At 43.6% G+C, this 24404-nt stretch overlaps 1 protein-coding gene across 1 annotated transcript; it reads left to right on the top strand.

The window, feature by feature from the left end:
- The first annotated feature begins 5388 nt into the window (after positions 1-5388).
- rnf139 (ring finger protein 139) lies at positions 5389-23960 on the top strand. The gene is made up of 2 exons (XM_033019658.1): positions 5389-5810; positions 21797-23960. The coding sequence occupies exons 1-2, from the start codon at positions 5648-5650 to the stop codon at positions 23629-23631; spliced, it is 1998 nt and encodes a 665-aa protein (XP_032875549.1). The 5' UTR covers positions 5389-5647; the 3' UTR covers positions 23632-23960.
- The last annotated feature ends 444 nt before the right edge of the window (positions 23961-24404 follow it).

Below are 24404 nucleotides of genomic sequence, written 5' to 3'. Positions count from 1 at the left end.
AATACTATTAATTTTGGATCTGGGTCCAGTTGATTATCGATAACTTTAGAGATAAATTTTTAAATGTCCGTCCAAAAATTTTGCTTTTTTATACAAGTTGCAAAAGTGTGAGAAATTGGCTTCTTGAAATTGACATTTAGAGGAGAAGAGAAGTACTTGGGAAGATCCTGTTTAATTTTGTCTTCGAATAGTGTAATCTATGTAATATTTTAAATTGTATTAAGGAATGTCTAGTATTTAACGAGCAGTGATATATATGTTTTAAACTTTCATCCCATGTGTCTTTCATTATGGGTTGAGCCAGTTCATCCTCCCATGCTCGTCTGTATGACTCTGATGACGGAATGTCAGTATCTAAAAGGGTATTATAAATATAAGATGTTGTGAGGCAAATGAAACTTTCACTACTCGTAATTTACTTAACTTTATTTAAGCTTTAAGCAACTTATTTCTTTAATACATAAACTCAGAAACGTCTGGCAAACATGGCTGATTCCGCAGGCATTTCCCGCCCAAAATACTTCGTACATGCGCACACTCCGAAAAAGTCCTGCGCATGCGCACACTCTAGAAGAGCTCCGCACATGCGCCCACTTCATTCTCCCCTCCTATTTATAAGTTGAGATGGTCAGGAGGTTTAATACGTCTTGATGACCGTCGCAGCACTGGAGCATCAGGGGATAATGGTGTTTCAATAGCTGGGGGTATATATATTGCTTGGTCATCAACTTCACTCATATTGTTATTTAGATTTACAATTTTAGAATTTCTTATAGAAGTTTCCATAGTTGGAAGTGTTGGAGGAAGTTCTCGATTAGTGTTATCAAGAAGTGACGGAGCTGATGGAGGAAGTTCTCGATTAGTGTTATAAATAAGTGACGGAGCTGATGGAGAAGACGGACATGGTGCAAGGTCATGAAGTGAGACAGTTGACTGACGTCCATCCCAATACTTGATAGTTGCATAAGAAGGGTTGACATCAGTCAGTTCAACTTCATCAACAAAAGGTTCATTCTTATTTAATCGGACATAACGGTGAAGCAACACAGGCCCAGGGCTAGTCAACCATGATGGCAGAGAAGTACCACTAGAAGAACGCCGTTTGAAGTTAAAGAACCGCTCGTGTGGAGTTGTATTGGTAGCAGTTGACGGTAGAGATCTGATGGAGTGTAATGCATCTGGTAGAACACATTCCCAATGCTGATCTGGTATATCATTTGACTTTAAAGCCAGTTTCACTGCTTTCCAAATGATTCTGTTATACCTCTCTACCTGACCATTTCCAATAGGATGATATGGTGTTGTTTTACTTGTTGCAATTCCTCTCTTAGAAAGGTAGTCCTTTAAATCTTTTGACATGAATGAGATGGCCCTATCAGAATGTATGTAACTTGGAAATCCACAGAATGAAAACAGTTGATCTAAACATTTGATAACCACAGCAGCTGACATATTTGGACAAGGAAAGGCAAATGGAAACCTCGAATATTTGTCAACTAATGTAAGTATATAAACATTTTGAGAGGAGGATGATAAAGGCCCTTTGAAGTCAATACTCAAACGTTCCATAGGTTGAGTAGCTTTGATCAATCTTCCTTCTTCAGGACGGAAGAACCTTGGTTTTAATTCAGCACAGATTCTACATGAAGCACACGTCATCTTCACATCTTCTGTAGAGAAAGGTAAGTTTTTGGAAAGAACATAGTGTAACAAACGAGTGACTCCAGGATGACACAGCCCATTGTGAAGATCAGTGAGTGCAGAAGAATGAACAGAGGCACAAAATGCTCGAGTTATTGTATCTGGAGCGACATTATCCTTACCAGGGCGGTACTCAATTGAATAACTATATGCAGATAATTCAATCCTTCATTCATGAATTTTACTGTTTTTAATCTTCGTTTGTTTCCGATTATCCAGCATAAAAGCTACTGAACGCTGATCTGTTCAAAGTGAAGTGCTGGCGAGCAAGGAAATGACTCAATTTCCTCACTGCTTCCATAATTGCTGTAGCTTCCTTTTCGACGGGTGGGTAGTGCAATTCACTACCTTGGGGAGTACGAGACATGAAAGCCACTGGTCGTCCTCCTTGATTTAATGTTGCTGATACTGCTAAATCAGAGGCTTCACATTCAACAACAAAGGGGAGATCCTCATCGATGGCGTGTAATGTCGCAGATTCCAATTGTTTCTTTAAAGAAGTAAAGGCACCAATTGCTGTAGAGTCAAGGGGAAAAGATTTTGCTCTAATCAAAGGTTGAATTTTGTCAGATAAGTTTGGTATCCATTTAGCATAATATGCAAACATCCCAAGAACCCTTCGTAGAGAGTTTAATGTAGCTGGAACAGGTATCTCTTGGAGTGGGCGGAGTCTTTCTGGATCAGGCTTGATTATATCATTTCCAACTCAATAACCAAGAATATTAATTGATGACACTGATGTATTGACAGCCTCATTTAATGTTAGCTTTTTAGAATGTACAACATTCTAAAACCGTTGTACATTTTCATCATGTTCAGCTTGGTCTTTTCCTGCAATAGTTATATTATCAAGATAAGGGAAAGTATATTTAAGGTTTTCCTGTTCAACAAGTTTGTCCATCTCTCTGAAAAATAGCCACACCATCAGTTACACCAAGAGGAACTCTGCAGTAGTGATATAACTTCCCATTTGCTTCAAACGCAGTGTATTTCTTCTCTGATTCTTTCAAAGGAATTTGGTAGCAAGCACTTTTTAAGTCAAAAGTAGAGAATATCTTATACTTAGCTAATGTATTGATAATCTCTTCTATTCGAGGTAATGGATATGCATCAAGCTCCGTGAACTGGTTTATAGTTTGAGAGTAATCAATGCAGAGCCTCTTTCTATGTCTCTCCAAGGGGTCCTTAACCACGACAACTTGTGCCCTTCAAGGGGAAGAACTGGGTTCTATAATCCCTTCTTGTAAAAGATTAGTTACTTCTGTGTTGATAAAGTTCCTATCATCTTTACTAAAATGTCGATTTGATAGCAATTGGCTTGCACTTGGAGGATAAATTAGTGAATAATGAAGGACATTCAACAGATGCAGCAGAAAAACCACACAATACTGGTGGCTTTGACAATACAAGATCAGGCATAGTTCCTTCATACATTATTTGAAGTGATCTGTGCTGTTTCTGGAAATCCTGACCTTGAATTATATCGCTACACAAATTTTTCAAAATACCAAGACATACAGATTTATAGCTAGTTTTGTTCGGAATAAAGTCTACAATACAAGATCCTATAATTTGAGAATTGAGAGTTGTCCGAGCCATCGAGATTTCTCTATTTGAAGGAATTATAGTTAGATTTAGTCGAGACACAACTTGTTCACATAAAACTTTCTGAACTGCCAGAATCAAGTAGTACATTAAGTGTATGGCCATTAATGGATACCGTTGTGGCTGCATGAGACAAGCTCTGAGGAAATGCAGCTGTAATTGCACATAAAGAAGGCGTATACATGGCAGCAGTCACAATTTTAGTAGTTGCTTTGGACTTGCGTACTCTAGAATAATGTCCCTTCTTGCCACAACTATTACAAGTTGCTTCTCGAGTAGGACATATCTCTCTCTTATGAATATTACCCCTGCAAAAGTAACAGTTCCTTTTTGAATAATTATATGCTGCAGCAAGGGCACCTTTATCAGTAGAAATTGTTTCAGTTTGCTCCATATTAGTACTTGGGTGAAATTATTTTGTAGTAGTTGCAGCAGAATACACATTAGATGAGCCACAAGCATCTGAATTTTTCTGAGCCAAGAGTAAGCTTGATTGTAAGCTGACTGTAAATCCAAGGTTTTGTGTTCTAATAGTGTCTGTCGTATTAAAGGCGATGCCAAACCATTGATAAAAGAGTCTCAAACAACTTCCTGTCGATATTGATCAGCCGTAACTGCTTTGAAGGCAGTCTTTACTAAGTCTTTGAAGTTCTTGTAAAAATTCATCAAGTGACTCACCAGGTTTTTGTTTCCAAGTAGCAAGGAGGTGTCGAGCGAATATCACGCTGGGTGTCTTAACGAAGAGTCTGCTTAGTACATCAATAGCAGAATCATAAGTTGCACATTCCTCTATGTAATCATATACATCAGAAGAGACGAAGCTTATTAATGTCTTGAGTCTGTCTGGTGCATCATTGCCACACTCATCAATGAAGTTATTTAGTATACGAAGCCAGTGCTTCCAATTCTTTGCAGCAGCAGGTGAGTTGGGATCCAGATCCAAGCGCTGTGGTTTCAATAGTTTCTCCATCCCTGTTTGACTTCTAAGATAAGTTGCTTAAATTGTTGTGAGGCAAATGAAACTTTCATTACTCGTAATTTACTTAACTTTATTTAAGCTTTAAGCAACTTATTTCTTTAATACATAAACTCAAAAACGTCTGGCAAACATGGCTAATTCCACAGGCTTTTCCCGCCCGAAATACTTCACACATGCGCACACTCCGGAAAAGTCCTGCACAAGCACACACTCTAGAAGAGCTCCGCACATGCGCGCATGCGCCCACTTCGTAAGATATTAATTTATTTGTATTGGGATGTCGGTTCAGCCATTCATCAAGGATTTCTGGACCCCTAAATCTATAATCTTGCGTATAATAATTTTACATAATTTCTAAGTTGTAAATATCTAAAAAAATTAACATATAATTCATACTTTTGCTGTAATTCCTGAAAAGAGAGAAAAGTCCCCTTTTGATAAAGGTCCCCCATCATTTTAATTCCATGAGTTTTCCATTGAACAAATCCTCTATCTAAGACAGACGGTTTGAAAGAAGGGTTATTTACAATAGGGAGAGATAAATTACCCCATTTTAAGGTACATTTTAATTGTTTCCAGATACGGATAACACTATGTATAATCGGATTTCCTCCATGTTTTTTAATTCAAATTTATTGGAGCTAAAAGAATCGAGCCTATGTCAAAAGGTAAACAATCCTCATTAGATTAAACATTTAGATTAATTTTCATCACTGATCTTGTGCATTGTAAGTAGTTCCCTGATTATTCCACAATTCCTTATATATTATACGCCAAGTCGTTGGGTTATTTCCAAAGCAGAAATTGAAAGTGTTGATTAGTAAGGAGCAGGAGAATGAAGCAACTGGGGGAAATAGATGGGCCATAATGGGGATAGGCGGAGCAGACTCGACGGGCTGAATGGCCTAATTCCGCTTCTACGTCTGAAAGTCAAAGTCTTCCGCGCGCGCCCGACTATGACGTTCCGGACGTCGGCAGCCGTCCAATCACAATCGCACATGCGTGACGCAGGACGTTCCATCGCACGTGACCTGCGGCACGCAGCTCAGCGCCGCGGCGCTTCTGCGTGCGTCCCATTATGACGCGCGGGAGCGTGTGACGTATGGAGGGGGGGGGGGGGGGGGGGGAAGCGAGCGAGAGAGAGCGCACGCAACGGCCGCAACATGGGGGGGACGAGGGGAGGCAGAGCGGCGGCCGAGCAGCGGCAACAACAACACCAGCAACAGCAGCACAGCGCCGACGACAGCTGACTCACCGGCGGCCACATCCCGGCCTGCTAAAGGGGGGTTAGGTAGGAGGGGGGGCTGGCTGCGTGGCGGCTTCCCAGCCCCACCCGACGGCGGCGGCGGGCGACCGTTGGCGATGTCCGCGCAATGGGTGTCCATGGGGAGTCACCTGCGAGGGGTCCTGGACGTGGCCCTCAGGGTCCCCTGTATCTTCCTCATCGACGCCATCTTGAACTCCTACTACGACGCGGACGAGCCGTTGCCCGTGGTGGCTCGGCAAGTATCGCGGCGGCTGTTGGGTGAGTGAGGGCAGTCGGAGCCACCGCCGCTGGGGAGGGAGGGAGGGCAGGCCCCGGAGTTACACTTGCTACTGGCAGGACGCCCGCCGCGTCCCCTCGCACAAGTTGATCTCTCCTATTTGGGTCGGGTGATGTTCTAAAAGTAAAGGTTACTGGAGTCAATTGCAGTCCTGTGGGAACGTGCGCAGAGTTGTCGGCCGATCATTTACTATCGCAATCCGGCTGGCAAGAAACATAGACATAGAACATAGAAATTAGGTGCAGGAGTAGGCCATTCGGCCCTTCGAGCCTGCACCGCCATTCAATATGATCATGGCTGATCATCCAACTCAGTATCCCGTACCTGCCTTCTCTCCATACCCTCTGATCCCCTTAGCCACAAGGGCCACATCTAACTCCCTCTTAAATATAGCCAATGAACTGGCCTCGACTACCCTCTGTGGCAGGGAGTTCCAGAGATTCACCACTCTCTGTGTGAAAAAAGTTCTTCTCATCTCGGTTTTAAAGGATTTCCCCCCTTATCCTTAAGCTGTGACCCCTTGTCCTGGACTTCCCCAACATCGGGAGCAATCTTCCTGCATCTAGCCTGTCCAACCCCTTAAGAATGTTGTAAGTTTCTATAAGATCCCCTCTCAATCTCCTAAATTCTAGAGAGTATAAACCGAGTCTATCCAGTCTTTCTTCATAAGACAGTCCTGACATCCCAGGAATCAGTCTGGTGAACCTTCTCTGCACTCCCTCTATGGCAATAATGTCCTTCCTCAGATTTGGAGACCAAAACTGTACGCAATACTCCAGGTGTGGTCTCACCAAGACCCTGTACAACTGCAGTAGAACCTCCCTGCTCCTATACTCAAATCCTTTTGCTATGAAAGCTAACATACCATTCGCTTTCTTTACTGCCTGCTGCACCTGCATGCCCACTTTCAATGACTGGTGTACCATGACACCCAGGTCTCGCTGCATCTCCCCTTTTCCTAGTCGGCCACCATTTAGATAATAGAAGACTTTCTCACCATCTTCTCTGACCTTCCTCTCTCCAATTTGGAAGGGTCTGTCCTCAGCAGGGGACCCCAGCGTTTACAACTAAATGACTTGCGAGTTCACCATGATATTGAACTCTTCTAACGTCTTTGCCCCCCCGGTCTCTGGCAAAGAGGCCTCATTGCACTCACCGCCCCTCAGTGATGATCCCTGAACATTTTCACTGCACCTTCTGGACTTCTGCTGGTCTTCTACCCACTCTGGACACTTCAATTTCCAACTGCTGGCATGACATCAACCATCTTGAGTCTCCACTCCCTTCACCCATCTTGATTTCTCCACTCCCCTCATCCACGCCTGTGTCAACCCCTCTGAACATGCACTCAATAACAATCCCAATATTGTCATCAAATCTGTACCATTGTCACTTCCTCGTATCTACCCCTTGACAGTGACCCCATGGATAAGCCACCAACTCCCAAGCCATCTCACCACCTCCAGCGATCTCCAACCCTGCACCTCCTTCCAAACGTCCACATGCAAGAGCCCTGGCAGACTCATTGTTTCTGCCTGCATCTGCCTGCCAAAATCGTCTCCAAATACTTTTTTCTTCTTTCTCAAAGGCAGTCATCATCATCAAAGACCCACACCATCATGACCACACTCTCATTTCACTCTTGTTGGGAAGTAGGTGTAGGAGTCTGAAAACTGACCACACGTTTCAAGTTTAGCTTCTTCCCAGCCATCATCAGGCTCTTGGACACAACACTAGCCAAACTATGGACTGTCTTTGGTTGCATTAAGGACTTTGGACTTTTTGTACAAGTATTAGGGTATGGAGAGAAGGCAGGTACAGGATACTGAGTTGGATGATCAGCCATGATCATATTGAATGGCGGTGCTGGCTCGAAGGGCCGAATGGCCTACTCCTGCACCTAATTTCTATGTTTCTATGTTATTAGTGTATTGATTTTTTTATTACATCTATTAGTAATGTGTTTGCAGGCCTTTTGTGCTGCTACAGGTAAGAATTTCATTGTTGAAACTAAGAAACTAAGAAACTTGGGAAAGTTAATGGAGATGTTTTGAAGACAGTCTGTATTATAGTTGTGAAGGTGCTGGACATCCAAAGACATTTGAAAGTGGATACATTTCACATGCTGGATCAGATACTTCCAAGGATATTGGAAAGCTATTTTAGAAATTGCAGGCTGAGATGTATGAATTATTGTTAGCCACACGCGAGGTGCCAAAGGACTGGAGAGTGGCTAATGTCTCTATTTAAAAAGGGCTGCAAAGAAAAATCTGGGAGCTATAAACGGTGAGTGACATCTGTGGTAGGAAAGCTACTATAAAGGATTCTGAGATATACATGCATTTGGAAAGACGGGTTGATTTCGGATAGTTATGGCCATCGTGTGTGGGAGAACGTGTCACAAATTTAATTGTTTTTTAAGAAAGAACCAAGAAGGTTGATGAGGGCAAGGCTATAGACCTTTTTGACTTTTGCAAGTGTTCTACATGGTAGTTTGCTCTGGAAGGTGAGCTAATGGGTTCTTGTGAGTGCAACGATTTGTATGAGAATGTACGAGGCATGATTAGTACGTTTGCAGATGACACTAAAATAAGTATACTAAAATAGGTGGTTGTGAAGATGGTTATCAAGAGTTGTGGCAGGATCTTGATCATCTGAGCAAGTGGACTGAAGAGGCAAATAGAATTTAATTTGGATAATGGGCCTATCCCACTAACGGGACATTTTCGGCGACTGCCGGCACCCGTCATAGGTCGGTAAAATTTTTCTACATGTTCAAAGTCCAGCGGCGACCAGAAAGACGCTATAACTCTTTGGTCGACTGAGGTGACTACTCACGACCATACAGGCGACACCCCGGCGACATGTCGCGGGGTGAAGCCTGTATGGTCGTGAGTAGTCGCCCAAAGACCTTGTTCCTCAGTCTGAAGAAGTGTCTCGACCCGAAACGTTGCCTATTTCCTTCGCTCCATAGATGCTGCCTCACCCGCTGAGTTTCTCCAGCATTTTTGTCTACCTTCGATTTTCCAACATCTGCAGTTCCTTCTTCTGGTCACTGCTGGATTTTCAGCATGTTGAAAATTTTCGGCGACCTGCAATGACCTACGACGGGTGTCAGCAGTCGTCGAAAAAGTTGCGTAAGTGAAACAGGCCCATAAGTATGAAATTTGGCATCTTGGGAATCAATCTAGGGCAAGACCTTCATGGTGCACGTTAGGGCCCTGAGAGTGTTATAAAACGGTGTGATTGAGGGGTGCAAATACCTAGTACCCTGGAAGCAGCTTTGCAGATAAATAATGTGGTGATGAAGGCTTCATCAGTCAGGCAGTTGAGTATTGAATTTGGGATATTTTTACAGTTGAGATATTGGTGAGGCTGCACTTGGCGTATTGTGTTCAATTTTGGTCACGCTGCTATAAGAATAATGTCATTAAGCAGGAAAGGATATGTAGAACATTTATTATGTTGTTGCCAGGACTTGAGAGCCTGGGCTCTCGGGAGATGTTAGGCAGGCTAGAACTTTATTTATTGGAGCACAAGAGACTGAGGGGTCATCTTACTGTGGTATATAAAATCGTAAGGCAATAGATAGGGTGAATGCACAAGGTATTTTTCCAAGGTTAGGCGAATCAAGAACCAGAGGGCATTATTTAAGGTTAGGGGAGAAGGCGCTAACTTGTTCACTCAGGATGATAACTATATGGAACGAATAGCCAGCGGAGGTAGTGGAGGCAAGTATAACAGCATTGAAAAAAACATTTGGACAGGTATATCGTTAGGAAGGATTTGGAGGGATATGGGCCGAACACTGGCAAATGTGGCTAGTTAGATGGGGCCTCTTGGTCAGCATGAACATGTCGGACAGTTTCCATGCTGACATAATATTTTACCCTAGGTAGACAAAAATGCTGGAGAACCTGAGCGGGTGAGGCAGCATCTGTTACAAAATTTTGAGATTTTAAAAATCAAGCCTGTAATTTATCCCATCAGATAAAGCATAAAAATAACTATTTTGAGACCTAATTCACTTTCATATCTTCAGTATTAAAAAAGTTATGGTCATTTTCATACTCGGATATTGCAATCGTGTTCGCTATTGCTTTTCCATGAACTTAACACAAAGACTTTAAGACTTTTGCCTTCCATCACAGTGAGGAGGTGCCTGGTGAACTCACTGTGGTGGATGTTAAATTTGTGTTTATTGTGTGTTTTTGTTATTTTTATTATATGTATGACTGCAAGGCAACAACATTTCGTTCAGACCGAAAGGTCTGAATGACAATAAAGGATACTTTGAATTTAACTTTGGTAGGGGAAAGAGGGAGAAAGCGAGGACTGCCTGAAATTGGACGTCAATGTTCGTACCACTGGGGTGTAAACTACCCAAGCAAAATATGAGGTGCTGCTCCTCCAATTTGCGGTGGGACTCACTCTGGCCATGGAGGAGGCCCAGGAGAGAAAGGTCGGATTCGGAATGTGATGGGGAGTTGAAGTGCTGGTAAAAAAGGGTAATATTTTACCCTTATTTGCTCGTTGCACAAGCATGGTAGGTTTAAATGACCTGTTTACAAGGACACCAAAGTGCCTTTAAACATCAACATTTTCCTGTTTCACTATTTAAAAAAAATACTCAACGTTCTTTCTAGCAAAGCAAATTACCTCGTTTTTAAAAGTTGTATGCCTGTCCACTTGGCTATTACATTGCTCATTTACTCAAGCTTCACTCTATTGAAACTGCTTTGCATCCTAATTGCTACTCACCTTGTCACTCGTTCTGTCATTGGTAAAGTAGGATTTTTTTTGTGGCTTTCGCCAAATAGTTAACCTAGCACGTGGTGAGGTGTGCCATAACAGTGACCCATTTGTTGCTCTACGAACCAAGGCCTGCCAACACAATTAGTATGTGACAATCTGTCGGGTATGGAAAAAAAAGACCGCAAGAGATGAAGGGAATTAAAAGAATGATAGATCTTCAAAAGATAAATCATAAATCACAAAGTAATAAGTTAATAGTCAGTTTGAAGGGAATCGTCTCATAGGGCTGTAGGGATCATATCATCTGACCTGCTGTGCATGTCGTAGTAGGCTATTGTCCAACATTAATAAGTAATTACACAGACAAACATAGAAAAATAGGTGCAGGAGTAGGCCATTCAGCCCTTTGAGCCCGCACCGCCATTCAATATGATCATGGCTGATCATCTAAAATCAGTACCCTGTCCCTGCTTTTTCCCTATATCCCTTGATTCCTTTAGCCTTGAGCTAAAGCTAACTCTTGAAAGCATCCAGTGAATTTGCTTCACTGACACTGTGGCAGAGAATTCCACAGATTCGCAACTCTCTGGGTGAAAACGTTTTTCCTCATCCCAGTCCTATCCATGTCACTCTGCAGCCTCATAGCACCCTCCTCGCAGCTCACACTGCCATCCAGCTTGTGTCATCCACAAACACGGAGATGTTACATTTAATTCCCTTGTCTAATTCGTTAATATATATTGTAAAGAACGGGTCCTAGCACCGAGCTTTGCGGCAAAGAGGCTTAACTGTCACATAATTTTGCCGTATCAAATTCCTTTGCTGCACCCATTTCTAAGTTTGCAGATGGCACAAAGCTGGGTGGCAGTGGTGAGCTGCGAGGAGGATGCTATGGGGTTGCAGGGTGACTTAGATAGGTTCGGTGAGTGGGCAGAAGCATGGCAGATGCACTATAATGTGGATAAATGTGAGGTTATCCAATTTGGTGGCACGAACAGGAAGACAGATTATTATCTGAATGGGAGACACAAAACGCTGGAGTTACTCAGCGGGACTGGCAGTATCTCTGGAGTGAAGGAATGGGTGACGCTTTTTTCCTGCACCTACCCTGTCCAATCCTCTAAGAATTTTATATGTTTTTATAAGATCCCCTCTCATTCTTCCAAATTCCAGCAAATACAAGCCCAGTCGACCCATTCTTTCATCATATGTCAGTCCAGCCATCCCGTTAATTAACCTGGTGAACCTACACTGCACTCCCTCAATAGCAATAATGTCCTTCCCCAAATTGGGGGTTAGTCCACTTCAGTTTTCTCTTCAGTATATAAAAGGCATGCTGAATTGAGTTCAGATTGGGTGATTGACTTGGCCACTGAAGGATTTACCATTTTTTAGCTTTGAAACACTCTGTTGCTTTAGCAGTATGTTTGGGATCATTGTCTTGCTGTAGTATGAACCACCGGCCAATGCCTTTTGAGACATTTGTTTGAACTTGAGTAGATAGGATGTGTCTATACACCAGCTTCTATAAGCAGTTGTATCATCAATGAAGCTATGTGAGCCAGTACCTTCAGCAGCCATAAATGCCCAGGCAATAACCCCCACCACTGTTTCACAGATGAGGTGGTATACTTTGGATCTTGGGCAGTTCGTTCTCTCCTCCATACTTTGCTCTTGCCATCACTCTGATATGTTAATCTTTGTCTCATCTATCCCCAAGACCCTTTCCCAGAACTGTGGTTGCTCATTTAAGTACTTCTTGGCAAAGTAACCTGGCCATCCTATTTTTGCGGCTAACCAGTGGTTTGCATCTTGCAGTGTAGCTTCTGTTTTTCTGTTCATGAAGACTTCTGCGGGCAGTGGTCAATGACAAATCCATACCTGACTCCTGAAGAGTGCTTCTGATCTGCTGGACAGGTGTGTGGGGATTTTTCTTTATTATAGATATAATTATTCGGTCATCAGCTGGACAGGTGTTTAGGGATTTTTCTTTATTATAGAGAGAAGCTACTGTCATCAGCTGTGGAGGTCTTCCTTGGCCTGCCAGTCGCTTTGCGATTAGTAAGCTCACCAGTGCTCTTTCTTCTTAATGATGTTCCAAACAGTTGATTTTGGCAAGCCTAAGGTTTGGCTGATGTCTCTTAACAGTTTTATTCTTGTTTCTCGGTCTCATAATGGCTTTTGACTTTCATTGGCACAACTTTGTTCCTCATGTTGATAAACAGTATTAAAAGTTTCCAAAGGTGATGGACAAACTGAAAGAAAGACTAGATGCTGAGAGTTCTCTTATACCTGCATTAAGGAGGCAATTAAACACACCTGAGCAATTACAAACGCCTGTGAAGCCATGTGTTCCAAACATTATGGTGCCCTGAAATGGGTGACTATGTATAAACACACCTGTAATTTCTACATGGTCAGACTAAAATGTATAAAAATAGCCTTTAATAAAACCTGACAATGTGCACTTTAACCACATGTGATTTTCTCTATTATAAATCTCAAATTGTGGCGTACAGAGGCAAATAAATAAATGATGGGTCTTTGTCTCAAATATTATGGAGGGCACTGTATGCAGCAACCTATACCCAGCCACTGACACTCTCCTCCGCTTAGCGGAGTTGGTCCTCACCCTCAACAACTTTACATTTGACTCCTCCCATTTCCTCCAAACACAAGGCGTAGCTATGGGCACACGCATGGGCCCCAGCTACGCCTGCCTCTTTGTCGGGTACGTTGAACAATCCTTGTTCGAGACGTACCAGGGCCCCATCCCCGACCTCTACCTCCGTTACATTGACGACTGCTTTGGGGCCACCTCCTGCACCTACACACAACTGACTGACTTCATCCACTTCACCACCAACTTCAATCCGGCATCCAATACACCTGGACGATTTCCGACACTTCCCTACCATTCCTTGACCTCACCATCTCCATCGCAGAGGACAGACTCCTGACCGACATACATTACAAACCCACTGACTCACATGGCTATCTGGACTACACGTCTTCCCACCCTGCCCCCTGTAAAGACTCCATCCCCTACTCCCAATTCCTCCGCCTACGCCACATCTGTTCCCAGGATGAGACATTCCATACCAGGGCATCGGAAATGTCCTCGTTCTTCAGGGAACGGGGATTCCCCTCCGCCACCATAGATGAGGCTCACACCAGGGTCTCATCCATACCCCGTAACACTGCTCTCTCTTCCCATCCCCGCACTCGCAACAAGGGCAGAGTCCCTCCGGTCCTCACCTTTCACCCCACCAGTCGGCAAATACAACACATAATCCTCCGCCATTTCCGCCACCTCCAACGTGACCCCACCACTCGCCACATCTTCCCATCTCCCCTCATGTCTGCCTTCCGCAAAGACCGCTCCCTCCGCAACTCCCTCGTCAATTCTTCCCTTCCCTCCCGCACCACCCCCACCCCGGGCACTTTCCGTTGCAACCGCAAGAAATGCAACACCTGTCCCTTCACCTCCCCCCTCGACTCCATTCAAGGACCCAAGCAGTCGTTCCAGGTGCGACAAAGGTTCACCTGTATCTCCTCCAACCTCATCTACTGCATCCGCTGCTCTAGATGTCAGCTGATTTACATCGGGGAGACTAAGCGTAGGTTGGGCGATCGTTTCGCCGAACACCTCCGCTCAGTCCGCAATAACCTACCTGAACTCCCGGTGGCTCAGCACTTCAACTCCCCCTCCCATTGCCAATCCGAACTCTCTGTCCTGGGTCTCCTCCATTGCCAGAGTGAGCAACAGCGGAAATTGGAGGAACAGCACCTCATATTCCGTCTGGGGACCTTGCGTCCGGATAGCATTAACATTGAATTCTCCCAATTTTGCTAGCCCTTTCTGTCTCCTCCCCTTCCTTAACCCTCTAGCTGTCTCCTCCCACCCTCCCATCCGCCCGCCCTCGGGCTCCTCCTCCTCCCCTTTTCCTTCCTTCTCCCCCCCCCCCCCCTCACCCCCCATCAGTCTGAAGAAGGGTTTCGGCCCGAAACGTCGCCTATTTCCTTCGCTCCATAGATGCTGCTGCACCCGCTGAGTTTCCACAGCAATTTTGTGTACCTTCGATATTCCAGCATCTGCAGTTCCTTTTTGAACACTATGCAGAGTTCAGTTTTCATTTTAAAGTTTTATATTCTGTTACTATTTTTATATTTCTGTTTTGCTGCCCATTGTTGTAATGGAAAATAATATGAATTTGCCCATGTTTGAATTTATGTAGCTGCTTTCTAGATTGTAAATAGTATGCATTCCATTAAGTTTGTTCATATGAATTTTAATTAGGGGAAACCATTGCTTGAAATATATCCATGCACATACATAATTAACATGTGTGTTATTTGTCTTCTGTGATACCAAATAGAGAAATAGAACATTGCTTGATGCAGATAAAACCGCCAATGTGATATACAATTGGATATGAGAACAAAGGAGATAGCAAACCGAAAATTGATTAAGGGTAGAGAGACATTTTTTTCTACAAAAAGACAAAAGTTAGAACAACTGAAAGAAAGTTGTTAATTATGTGATCAGGGCTTGAATATGTGATCCAATTATTTTATTTCAGTTGTTGAGCAACATTAGCTATTTTTGGTATTAATATATCTCCATATGTCTCTCTCAAGAAGCAACTACAGGTGCACAACCTTTTATCCGAAAGCCTTGGGACCAGACACTTTTCGTAATTCAGAATTTGTCGGCCTTCGGAATGGAAATTTTTTAGCGTAGATTTTAACGGCTGGCTCAGTGGTAGAGTGCTCGGGTCATATCCGCAAGGTCGCGAGTTTGCGCCTTGATCCCGGCAGTTACTCGGTCGCGAGTTTGAGTCTTCAATGTAGTTTTTTCTTGCAGAATAAATGTTTGTATGAAATGCAGTGTAGGAGAGGTGTACTGACTGTGTGGGCAGAACTTTGGAAGTGATTGCCCACCAGTCTAAAAAGCCGCTGTGTCTCCCTGTCCCTGGGATAGCAGGGGGCGATCAAACAGCACAATACCCCCCTCCCCCTCCAACTCCAGAGGAATCCGCTCCCCGATGGGCCGCTACGGCGACAAGTGGTAGTTTGCCCACAGCCCGAGCTGCGCCACCCCAAGAACAAGACGTACCTTGCACACCATCAGCTTCTGCCCCTACGTATTCCTCTGGAGTTGGAGCGGGGCTGGGCTGGAGTTGCTGCTGGCTGTGGGTCTCTGGGATCTCCGTGCTTGCAGTGGGCCTGGGGGTCGGTGTCCCGTTCGTCCTGACGTCTCCGGCAACCCCCCTGGACTGGAGCTGAGACTGGGAACTGTACCGCCCTTGGCCCCTCCCTCTGCAACTGCAAACAACCCCACTCTCCTGCAAGGGCGGTACAGTTCCCGGAGGATGGCAGGTGGCCGGAGACGTCAGGACCAACAGGAACCCACTCCCCGATGGGCCCCCTACGACGCCCCGAGCTGCGCCCCGTCATCCGCAACCCAGGTTCCTCTGTAGTTGGAGGGGTGCTGGGCTGGGCTGTTGTTGGCTGTGGGTCTCTGGGATCTCCGTGCTTGCAGTGGGCCTGGAGGTCGGTGTCCCGATGAGGGGGCGCAGCTCGGGGAACGGCTTCTGGTGGTCCTGACGTCTCCGGCCAGTTTGCAGTTTTCCTCTGGAGTTGGAACGGGGCTGGGCTGCTGCTGACGGTGGGTCTCTGGGATCTCCGTGCTTGCAGTGGGCCTGGGGGTCGGTTGGTTCTGACGTCTCCGGTGACTGGCACTGACCTGCTGGTATCGCCGACGTGAAGACAGTGCAAAGCCCCCGCGCTGGTGCAATGAGCGGGGAGCTGGAGAGGGGAGGGAAGGGGTCACACACATGGCCGGGAAGCAGAGGGGTGTAGGTGGGGTGAAACATGAAGGGAGCGACAATCTGCTGCTGCCTGCCCGCTGAGTTAAAAAGTTCCCACGCAAGACTCACGATACACTGTGTATCGTGAGTCTACCGTGGGAACTTTTTAACTCAGCGGGCAGGCAGCAGCATATTGTCAATTATTAACCCTCCCGCGCAATATACCCTCACCTTCTCTTTTATGAATGGGGATTTAGTTCCCCTTTCTTCGAAGACCGACCGGAGGTTCCGCTGTCACCTCTGCGGGCCACCCTCGGTGAACGTTTTCAAGGACCTTTCTTCAAGGACCGAAAAAATGTCCGCTATTCGGAGGTTTTCGTTATTTGGATCTTCGGATAAAAGGTTGTGCACCTGTATAACACATTCCTTTGCCTCTTGCATAAAACTCCATAAATTTTGGAAAGGAATCTGATTACATTGCAGTAGAACTGGCTGTCATGGGCTATTTTCTGTGTAGGACAATCAGGCTTAGAACATTTTCAGTAAGTTTTTTATTTTACCAATGCATATTTCCAAGTTTTCAGTATTAAAATTTGTAGTTTCAAATGATGTGCTATCTGACCTATTGCTCCAGACCAGTATTGGTTCCGTAGCAATTACTGAATGTGATACTTCAAATATGTGCACTATTATATTAAGTTTTGTTCTAACTTTTTGTTTGAATTGTGTCTATAATGGCAGTTTTTACAACATTCTCAAAATCCAACTTCGATAGCCATTAATTATCGGAGATGATTTGAAGGTATAGCCTAATGCACTCACAACACAAAAGACAGCGAAGATGAATCTTCCAGACGTCGTTTCTTGATTAATTAGTCATTTATTGAAGTAATACAAAACAAATAACATAACTTTCCATTCTTAATCGCTGTTCCATTCAAGTCATATAAATCACATACAAGTTTCTTATAAAGGTATGTTGTCTCGTAACATGTGTGTTGTAATCATGGTAGGAAACTATTTCCCTTCATACTCCGACACAAAAATAAAACTTCTAGTCTGCGCGAGACTCCTCGAACAAAATAACCCATCCCTACTACGTATCAAATCCCACCGACAAAAATACAGACAGATAAAGACTAAAATATAAAAAAATGTTAAACATGGCTCTTACAGTGTCCATTATAAATTGCAAGCTATTTTGCTTAGATCAGCTATTCCCCTAACAGATTACATCTGAGTCAACTCCTACATGTGACTTGTATTTCTTTAGATATTTCCTGTCCCGTCTCAATTACCTTTTGGAGCGGGTGGGGAAATATGCATGACAAGTTGTGGAAGTGGATATTCTTTCAATTTGAGCACACCTGAGATGGCTGTTAGCCGATTCAGTGGAGAAGTATTTAGGATTTTTTTCCTTTAATGGAGTAATTGATTCGATACGATAGAACCTTATTTATCCCAGGAGGGAAATTGATCTGCCAACAGTCATAAAACACAAGATACATGAAGGATTGGGGATGTGCAAAGATTTGGGGGGGGGGGGGGGGGGGGGGGGTGTCAATCAACCCCATGACTGAAGGGGGAGGAGTTGTACAGTTTGACAGGGAAGATGGATCTCCTGTGGTGTTCTGTACTGCATCTTGGTGGAACCAGTCTGTTGCTGAAGATACTCCACAGGTTGGCTTGTGTCACGGAGAGGGTGAGCTGTATTGTCCAAGATGCTCTGCAGTTTGAGGGGCATCCTCTCCTCCAAGCCCACCTCCCATGAATCCAACTCCGCCCCCAGGACGGAGCCAGTCTTCCTGTTGAGTTTGTTAATCCTGTTGGCATCTGCGGCCTTTTCCCTGCTGCCCCAACTCATCAGGATGTACATGCCCAATTAGTGAAGCTTTCTGCACTATAACGCTTAATGTTAAGTGGCAGAAACATTGCATCGATGTTTACAATAAGTGTTATTTGAAATGGTAGATACAACAGCGTCAACAAATTTATATATGCCAGACTGATAGTTGCAGAGACCATTGACATGAGTACTGGTAGAAACAAACTGCAGCCTATTGACTGTTGATAAGATTTTGAGAAATAGATTACTATTGATTGTGGAATATTACTTTTGAAGGTGCATGATGTGTCATGAAGAGCAGGGATGTTATAATGATGCGAAAAAGGATTAAGCATGTAGTTTAGATTGGAATCAACAATACATGTCCCTGGATTTGACGTTGATCTGTGGATGTACAGGACTTCAAAAAGATATGGGGCGATTTTTTAATACAGTTCAGTACGTATCATTATACATAATTACTTGGAAACTTCTTAGATAAGCCTTCTAACTTATTAGATAAACTTCTCAGATACACTACAAATCAATAGCAGTAGTACATTGAGTCAGTATACAAAATTGCCAGATTTAGTGCCATCTTCAAGTCCCAGTTGTAAGTGCAAGGTTCTTGGCCTGACCATGAAGGCCTGTTGTCCAGGCAGCTTTGCAGAGTTAGCCTGGCCATGTATAGCCATGGTGTCCTCAGCCGCTCCTCCATTGCTGCGGGCCGCATCCAGTCCTCTTAGAGCAGCACCCGGGCCAACGAAACCCAGGCTGTTGCAGGGCCTCTAGCAGGCCACTCCACCATCGATGCTGTGCACTACCACCCGCTGCCGTTCTGCTTACCAAGCCTCTGTGTTTGGAATTGCTTCTGGTTCCCTGTGCACGGGTGAGCTGGGCCTTCCGGGTGAGTCCTCGATCCCCAACAGGCAAGTCTGCAGGAGGTGAGCCAGGCCTGCTGGTGGGTCTAGCTGTAGCTTGCTGGGATACTCCCACCGCACAGCTTGCCTAGATTTGCTTTAGCTGCTTCAAGAAGTCTGCATATCTGCGTCATATTTAGCTTGCTGGAGAGGCAGCAAGTGCAGATAATGTGGCAACACAACATTTCCCAAAGTTGCTGAAATAAACTATCAATAAGAAATGGAATTGAATTTTTGATGTGAAGTGTTGCAGTTGAACCAGGGCAGGACCTGCAGAGTAAATGGTAGAGCCCACAAGAGTGTTGCAAGAACATAGAGATCGGAGAGTACCGATGCATGCTCCATGAAAGTGGTGAGTCAGACAGACAGTGTGATGAAGAAGTACTTTAGCGAACTTGCCTTCATTGGGAAGTACATTGAGCTTTCCTATCCATATACTTGTTCAAATGTATTTTTCTATCCTTCCAGAGCAGCCTATCATGTCGGCCTTGCATGTTGTACTTCCAAGACATAATAGAGAATTTGTCCATTGCTTAAAAGTTAAAGGATTCCTTTCAAAGGATAACAACCTACAAAGTAGAAAATACATGTTTAAAAGTAGTTGCCAAAAGATGAGGTGATATTTTGCTAGGATTAGTGTTGGGAACTTTTTTTCATTCAAACCTCTTTAGATTCTGAAGCAAACAACACTGTTGAAGGAAACTGCATCTGTGCGGTTGAAGGTGGCATTGTTAACATTTCAGCTTAAAGCCCCACATTAGAGAAGATGGCTAGTAAAAAGAAAGGTGGAAAATTGCCCAGTGGGTGATGGGTGGATTGAGGATGGGTAAAAGATGACTGGCAGACAGGAACCAGGAGGGGGAATGGTGGAGTAGAACACCAGAGGTAGGTGTGAGATAGGTAGAAACAGACAAGAGAGAAAAAGGGCAGATGGAAACAATTTTGCTTATTTTGGGTGGTGGAGGAGAGTGGAATGGTTGAGACAGCTGCTGGGAAGTGATAAGTAGGGACATGAACGTTACCAGTACTGGAATATGATAAGAAAATGACACTGGTAAACATTAGGGGAGAGATGAAAGCCAGATTGAGTCAAATGGCAGAGATGATCCAGTGGATGAGATGTGGGCAGTAAGTGGATGGAACCAGAAGGGGGAGGGGGACATAATTGGTGATGTGAGACTGGTGGGGTGGTATGGGAAAGGGAAAAGAAACAAAATATGTATAGGAGCTGTTCCCTTGATAAGGGCATTGTCTAATGTGCCTTTAAAGCTGTAGCAAGTAAGAATGTAATTATCCCGGTTCATATCCATTGCATTTGATAAATGAACATGCTTGACTCTTGGAAACACAAGGAACTGCAATTGCTGGTTTATAAAAAAGACAGTGCTGGAGTTACTCAGCAGGTCGGGCAGCATCTCCGAAGAACATGAATGGGTGACGTATCTGGTCAGGACCCCTCTTCAGATTGTGGCGGGAGAGAGGTGGCGGCAGGACAGAGCTTAACAAAGTGATAGGTAGATGTAGATAGATTGGGGGTGGGGGGGGGGGGGGGGTGGGGGTGATGGGTAGATGTTTGAAGGAATGCCAGAGATGAAGAGCCAAAAATGTGAGCTAACGATAGAAGTGAAAATTGTAAAGCCAGAGGAAGAATACAGGTGGAAGGGGTGAAATTGACGTGAATTCAGATGAGGCATAAAGGAATGGAGGGAGGGGGGTTGTCAGTTAGTTACATTGGTGAATCTGAATTTGGAGAATTCAATGGTCAAACCATTAGATTGTCAGCCACCCAAGCAAAATCTTGAGATGCTGTTCCTCCAGTTTGCATATAGCCTCTCTGGCAATGGATGAGGCCCAGGACAGAAAGAAGGTAAGTATAGAAAGGGGATTAAAATGGTTTGCAACAATGAAATCCAGCAGGACTTGGTAGATTGAGCGCAAGTGTTCAGGGAAATGGTTGCCTCGTCTATGCTGCCCGACTTGCCTCTGGTTTGGACACGCTAGAGGCAGGAATCATGTTCCCGATGTTGGGGGAGTCCAGAACCAGGGGCCACAGTTTAAGAATAAGGGGTAAGGCATTTAGAACGGAGATGAGGAAACACTTTTCACACAGTTGTGAGTCTGTGAAATTCTCTGCCTCAGGTGGTGGTCGGTTCACAGGATACTTTCAAGAGAGAGCTTAATAGGGCTCTTAAAGGTAGCAGAGTCGGGGATATGGGGAGAAGGCAGGAACGGGGTACTGATTCTGGATGATCAGCCATGATCATATTGAATGGCGGTGCTGTCTCGAAGGGTCAAATGGCCTACTCCTGCACCCATTGTCTATGGTGACGATTCTTTACCTTGTAATGGTCTTTAAGGTAGTAGTAAGATAAAGCAGCTGGAGGAAAGACATTTCTCTGGACACAGGTTTAGATGGAGTATCATTGTCTTTTTTTTCTGCTGGAAATGTGTGAATCCTATCATGTCAGTATGAAGAATGGTTCCAACTCAGTCATTTGTCCATTTCCTTCTACAGATGCTGCCTGATCAGCTGAATTCCTCCATTACTTTGTTTTATATATATCATGCAAGGGATTAAATGAAAATGTTATAAAATTGTATTTAAAATTTTCTCGTTATATTTGACAATGACAATCTTTTACAATGTCTTTCAGGTCTTTTAGTATCGTGTGTTGTTCTGATCCTATCGCAAAGGGCTCTCTTCAGACTGTACGTGTTTGGCTGCGTGGTTCTACTTGCTACAACTTCTGTCCTTATAAACTACTACACGACTCTCCACACAGACTTCTACAATGCATATTACTCTGCAGTGATTGGGATGCAGCTATTGCCGCGTAATGGTGCAACACTCTGGTTGGCCCTCATTGCTGTTCAACTCACACTTGGTATTGGATATGTAACGTTGCTCAGCATTCCATCAATCTTTTCTGCATTAACTGTGGTAAATTTCCTACTGCCTATACTGGGTCTGGCCTTGGAGTTACCAGAAGACTTTCAGAATCTGTTAGTTGCCTTTTCAGGCATGTATATAACAGCACAGACTTTACTTTACATTACAATGAATTTAAAATGGTTTTATTATACAGTAAGGTATGTTTATTTGCTGGTACGACATATGTATCGTATCTATGGATTACAAGTTATAGTGGAAGATACATGGAAGAGGATCCGTTTCCCTGATGTATTAAGAGTTTTCTGGTTGACTCGGCTAATGGCACAAGCCATCATTTTAGTTTACGTTGTTAAAGTAACGCAAGGTGACTCTGAGAACAAAAGTTATTTTATTTCCTGGAATGACAGTTGGGAAGTGCTCTGCAATCTTATAATAAGTGGTTGTGATTCAACATTGACTGTTCTCGGCATGAGTGCAGTCATTTCATCGTTAGCACATTATCTGGGACTTGGAATCTTGGCTTTCATTGGGTCTACCGAGGAAGAAGACAAACGATTGGGATTTGTAGCTCCAGTTTTATTTTTTATTTTGGCGCTACAGACAGGTTTGAGTGGACTGGAACCTGAAGAAAGACTAGTTCGCCTTAGTCGAAATATGTGCCTTCTGTTGACTGCAATCCTCCATTTCATTCATGGAATGACAGATCCTGTGCTCATGTCACTTGGTGCCTCCCATGTTTCCTCCTTCAGAAGACACTTGCCTGTTCTCTTGGTTTCCATTAGCCTTTTCATTCTTCCAATTATACTCAGCTGCACCTTGTGGCAGGTCCACACATTGAACACTTGGTTGTTTGCTGTGACAGCGTTCTGTGTTGAATTGTGCTTAAAAGTAATTGTTTCCCTTACTGTGTATACTTTGTTTATAATTGATGGATATTACAATGTGCTGTGGGAAAAACTAGATGATTATATTTACTATGTTCGTTCAACAGGGAACGTTATTGAGTTCATTTTTGGAGTTATAATGTTTGGAAATGGAGCGTACACAATGATGTTTGAATCTGGGAGTAAAATCCGTGCCTGTATGATGTGCTTACATGCTTACTTTAACATTTATTTGCAAGCTAAGAATGGATGGAAAACATTTATAAATCGGAGGACTGCTGTTAAGAAAATTAATTCTTTGCCAGAAATAAGAGGCAATAGTTTGCATGACATTGGTGATGTGTGTGCAATTTGCTACCAAGAGTTCACTACTTCAGCACGTATTACACCTTGCAATCATTATTTCCATGCGCTTTGCCTGCGCAAATGGTTGTACATTCAGGATACATGCCCCATGTGCCATCAAGGAGTGTACATTGAGGAGAACCAGAATGAAAGTGCAGTATTTGTCAATAATAATGGAAATGTTCCCCAGCACCAACAAGTGGTGGATCACTTAGTGATGGCAGATGCTGCTGTTGATGCTGACAGTGATCTCAATGAAGACAATGATAGCATTGAATATGATGAAGAGGAGTGGGCAACGCAGAATGGCAATGTCGGGTTGGTGGATGAGTACCTTGATGATGATACAGATGCAAGTGATGAATGAGATTGTAGATGCCGCAACTTTAAAAAAAAACTGCCAATGAAACATCAGGGAAGAAAGTGACGTTTTTTTGCTTGGGTGATTGTTGAAAGTCACTTCAGACCAGTGATCTGAAGGGTAGGAAGTGAAAATTACATTCCACTTATCACTGGAGTGCTGAATGGACAAAGCACAACAGCTGTGAAAGACACTGGTTATGGACAAGTAATTGTTTCAGCCAACTTATTTATTATGATCTGCTGTATGGTTTACCTCTTTAAAAATTGCTGGCCTCTTGTGCACCATAAATTTGTGTATACTGTACATGAAATAAAAAGTTTGACTTACATAATTGTTTGGTTTCCAAAAATGTTTGAGTTAATGCAAGAAATATTTAAGTTGCATCATAAGTATTTTCACCATATTTCCTTCCTCGCCAGCTCGTGAAATTAATACAGCATGGATCACCATTCTCTGATCTGTATGGGCATTTGAAGTTATCAAATTAAATGCTTAAAGTCCTTTTTGAAATAACATGTTATTTCTCATCTGTCCATTTTTCTCTTGGTCTACAGCATTTTTAAAAAACCTTGTTTATGTGGAACTGGCGTTGGGCTGAATATTTAAATTTCTCTTAGACATTTAACTCCATGTCAAATACTTAAATAGCATAAGTGCAATGGCACTGAATTCAATTTTATCTCAAGGATTTTTTGAAAAAACTGCTATTATTTCTCACCTTGAAATGATTTGTCATCTACATTGCATCACAGCAACCAAATAGATTATTAATCCAA

This window comes from Amblyraja radiata, chromosome 4 (assembly GCF_010909765.2).
Source record: "Amblyraja radiata isolate CabotCenter1 chromosome 4, sAmbRad1.1.pri, whole genome shotgun sequence".
NCBI classification, from domain to species: domain Eukaryota; kingdom Metazoa; phylum Chordata; class Chondrichthyes; order Rajiformes; family Rajidae; genus Amblyraja; species Amblyraja radiata.
The sequence above is the reverse complement of the archived record's forward strand: the minus strand, read 5'-3'. Positions and strand labels throughout refer to the sequence as shown.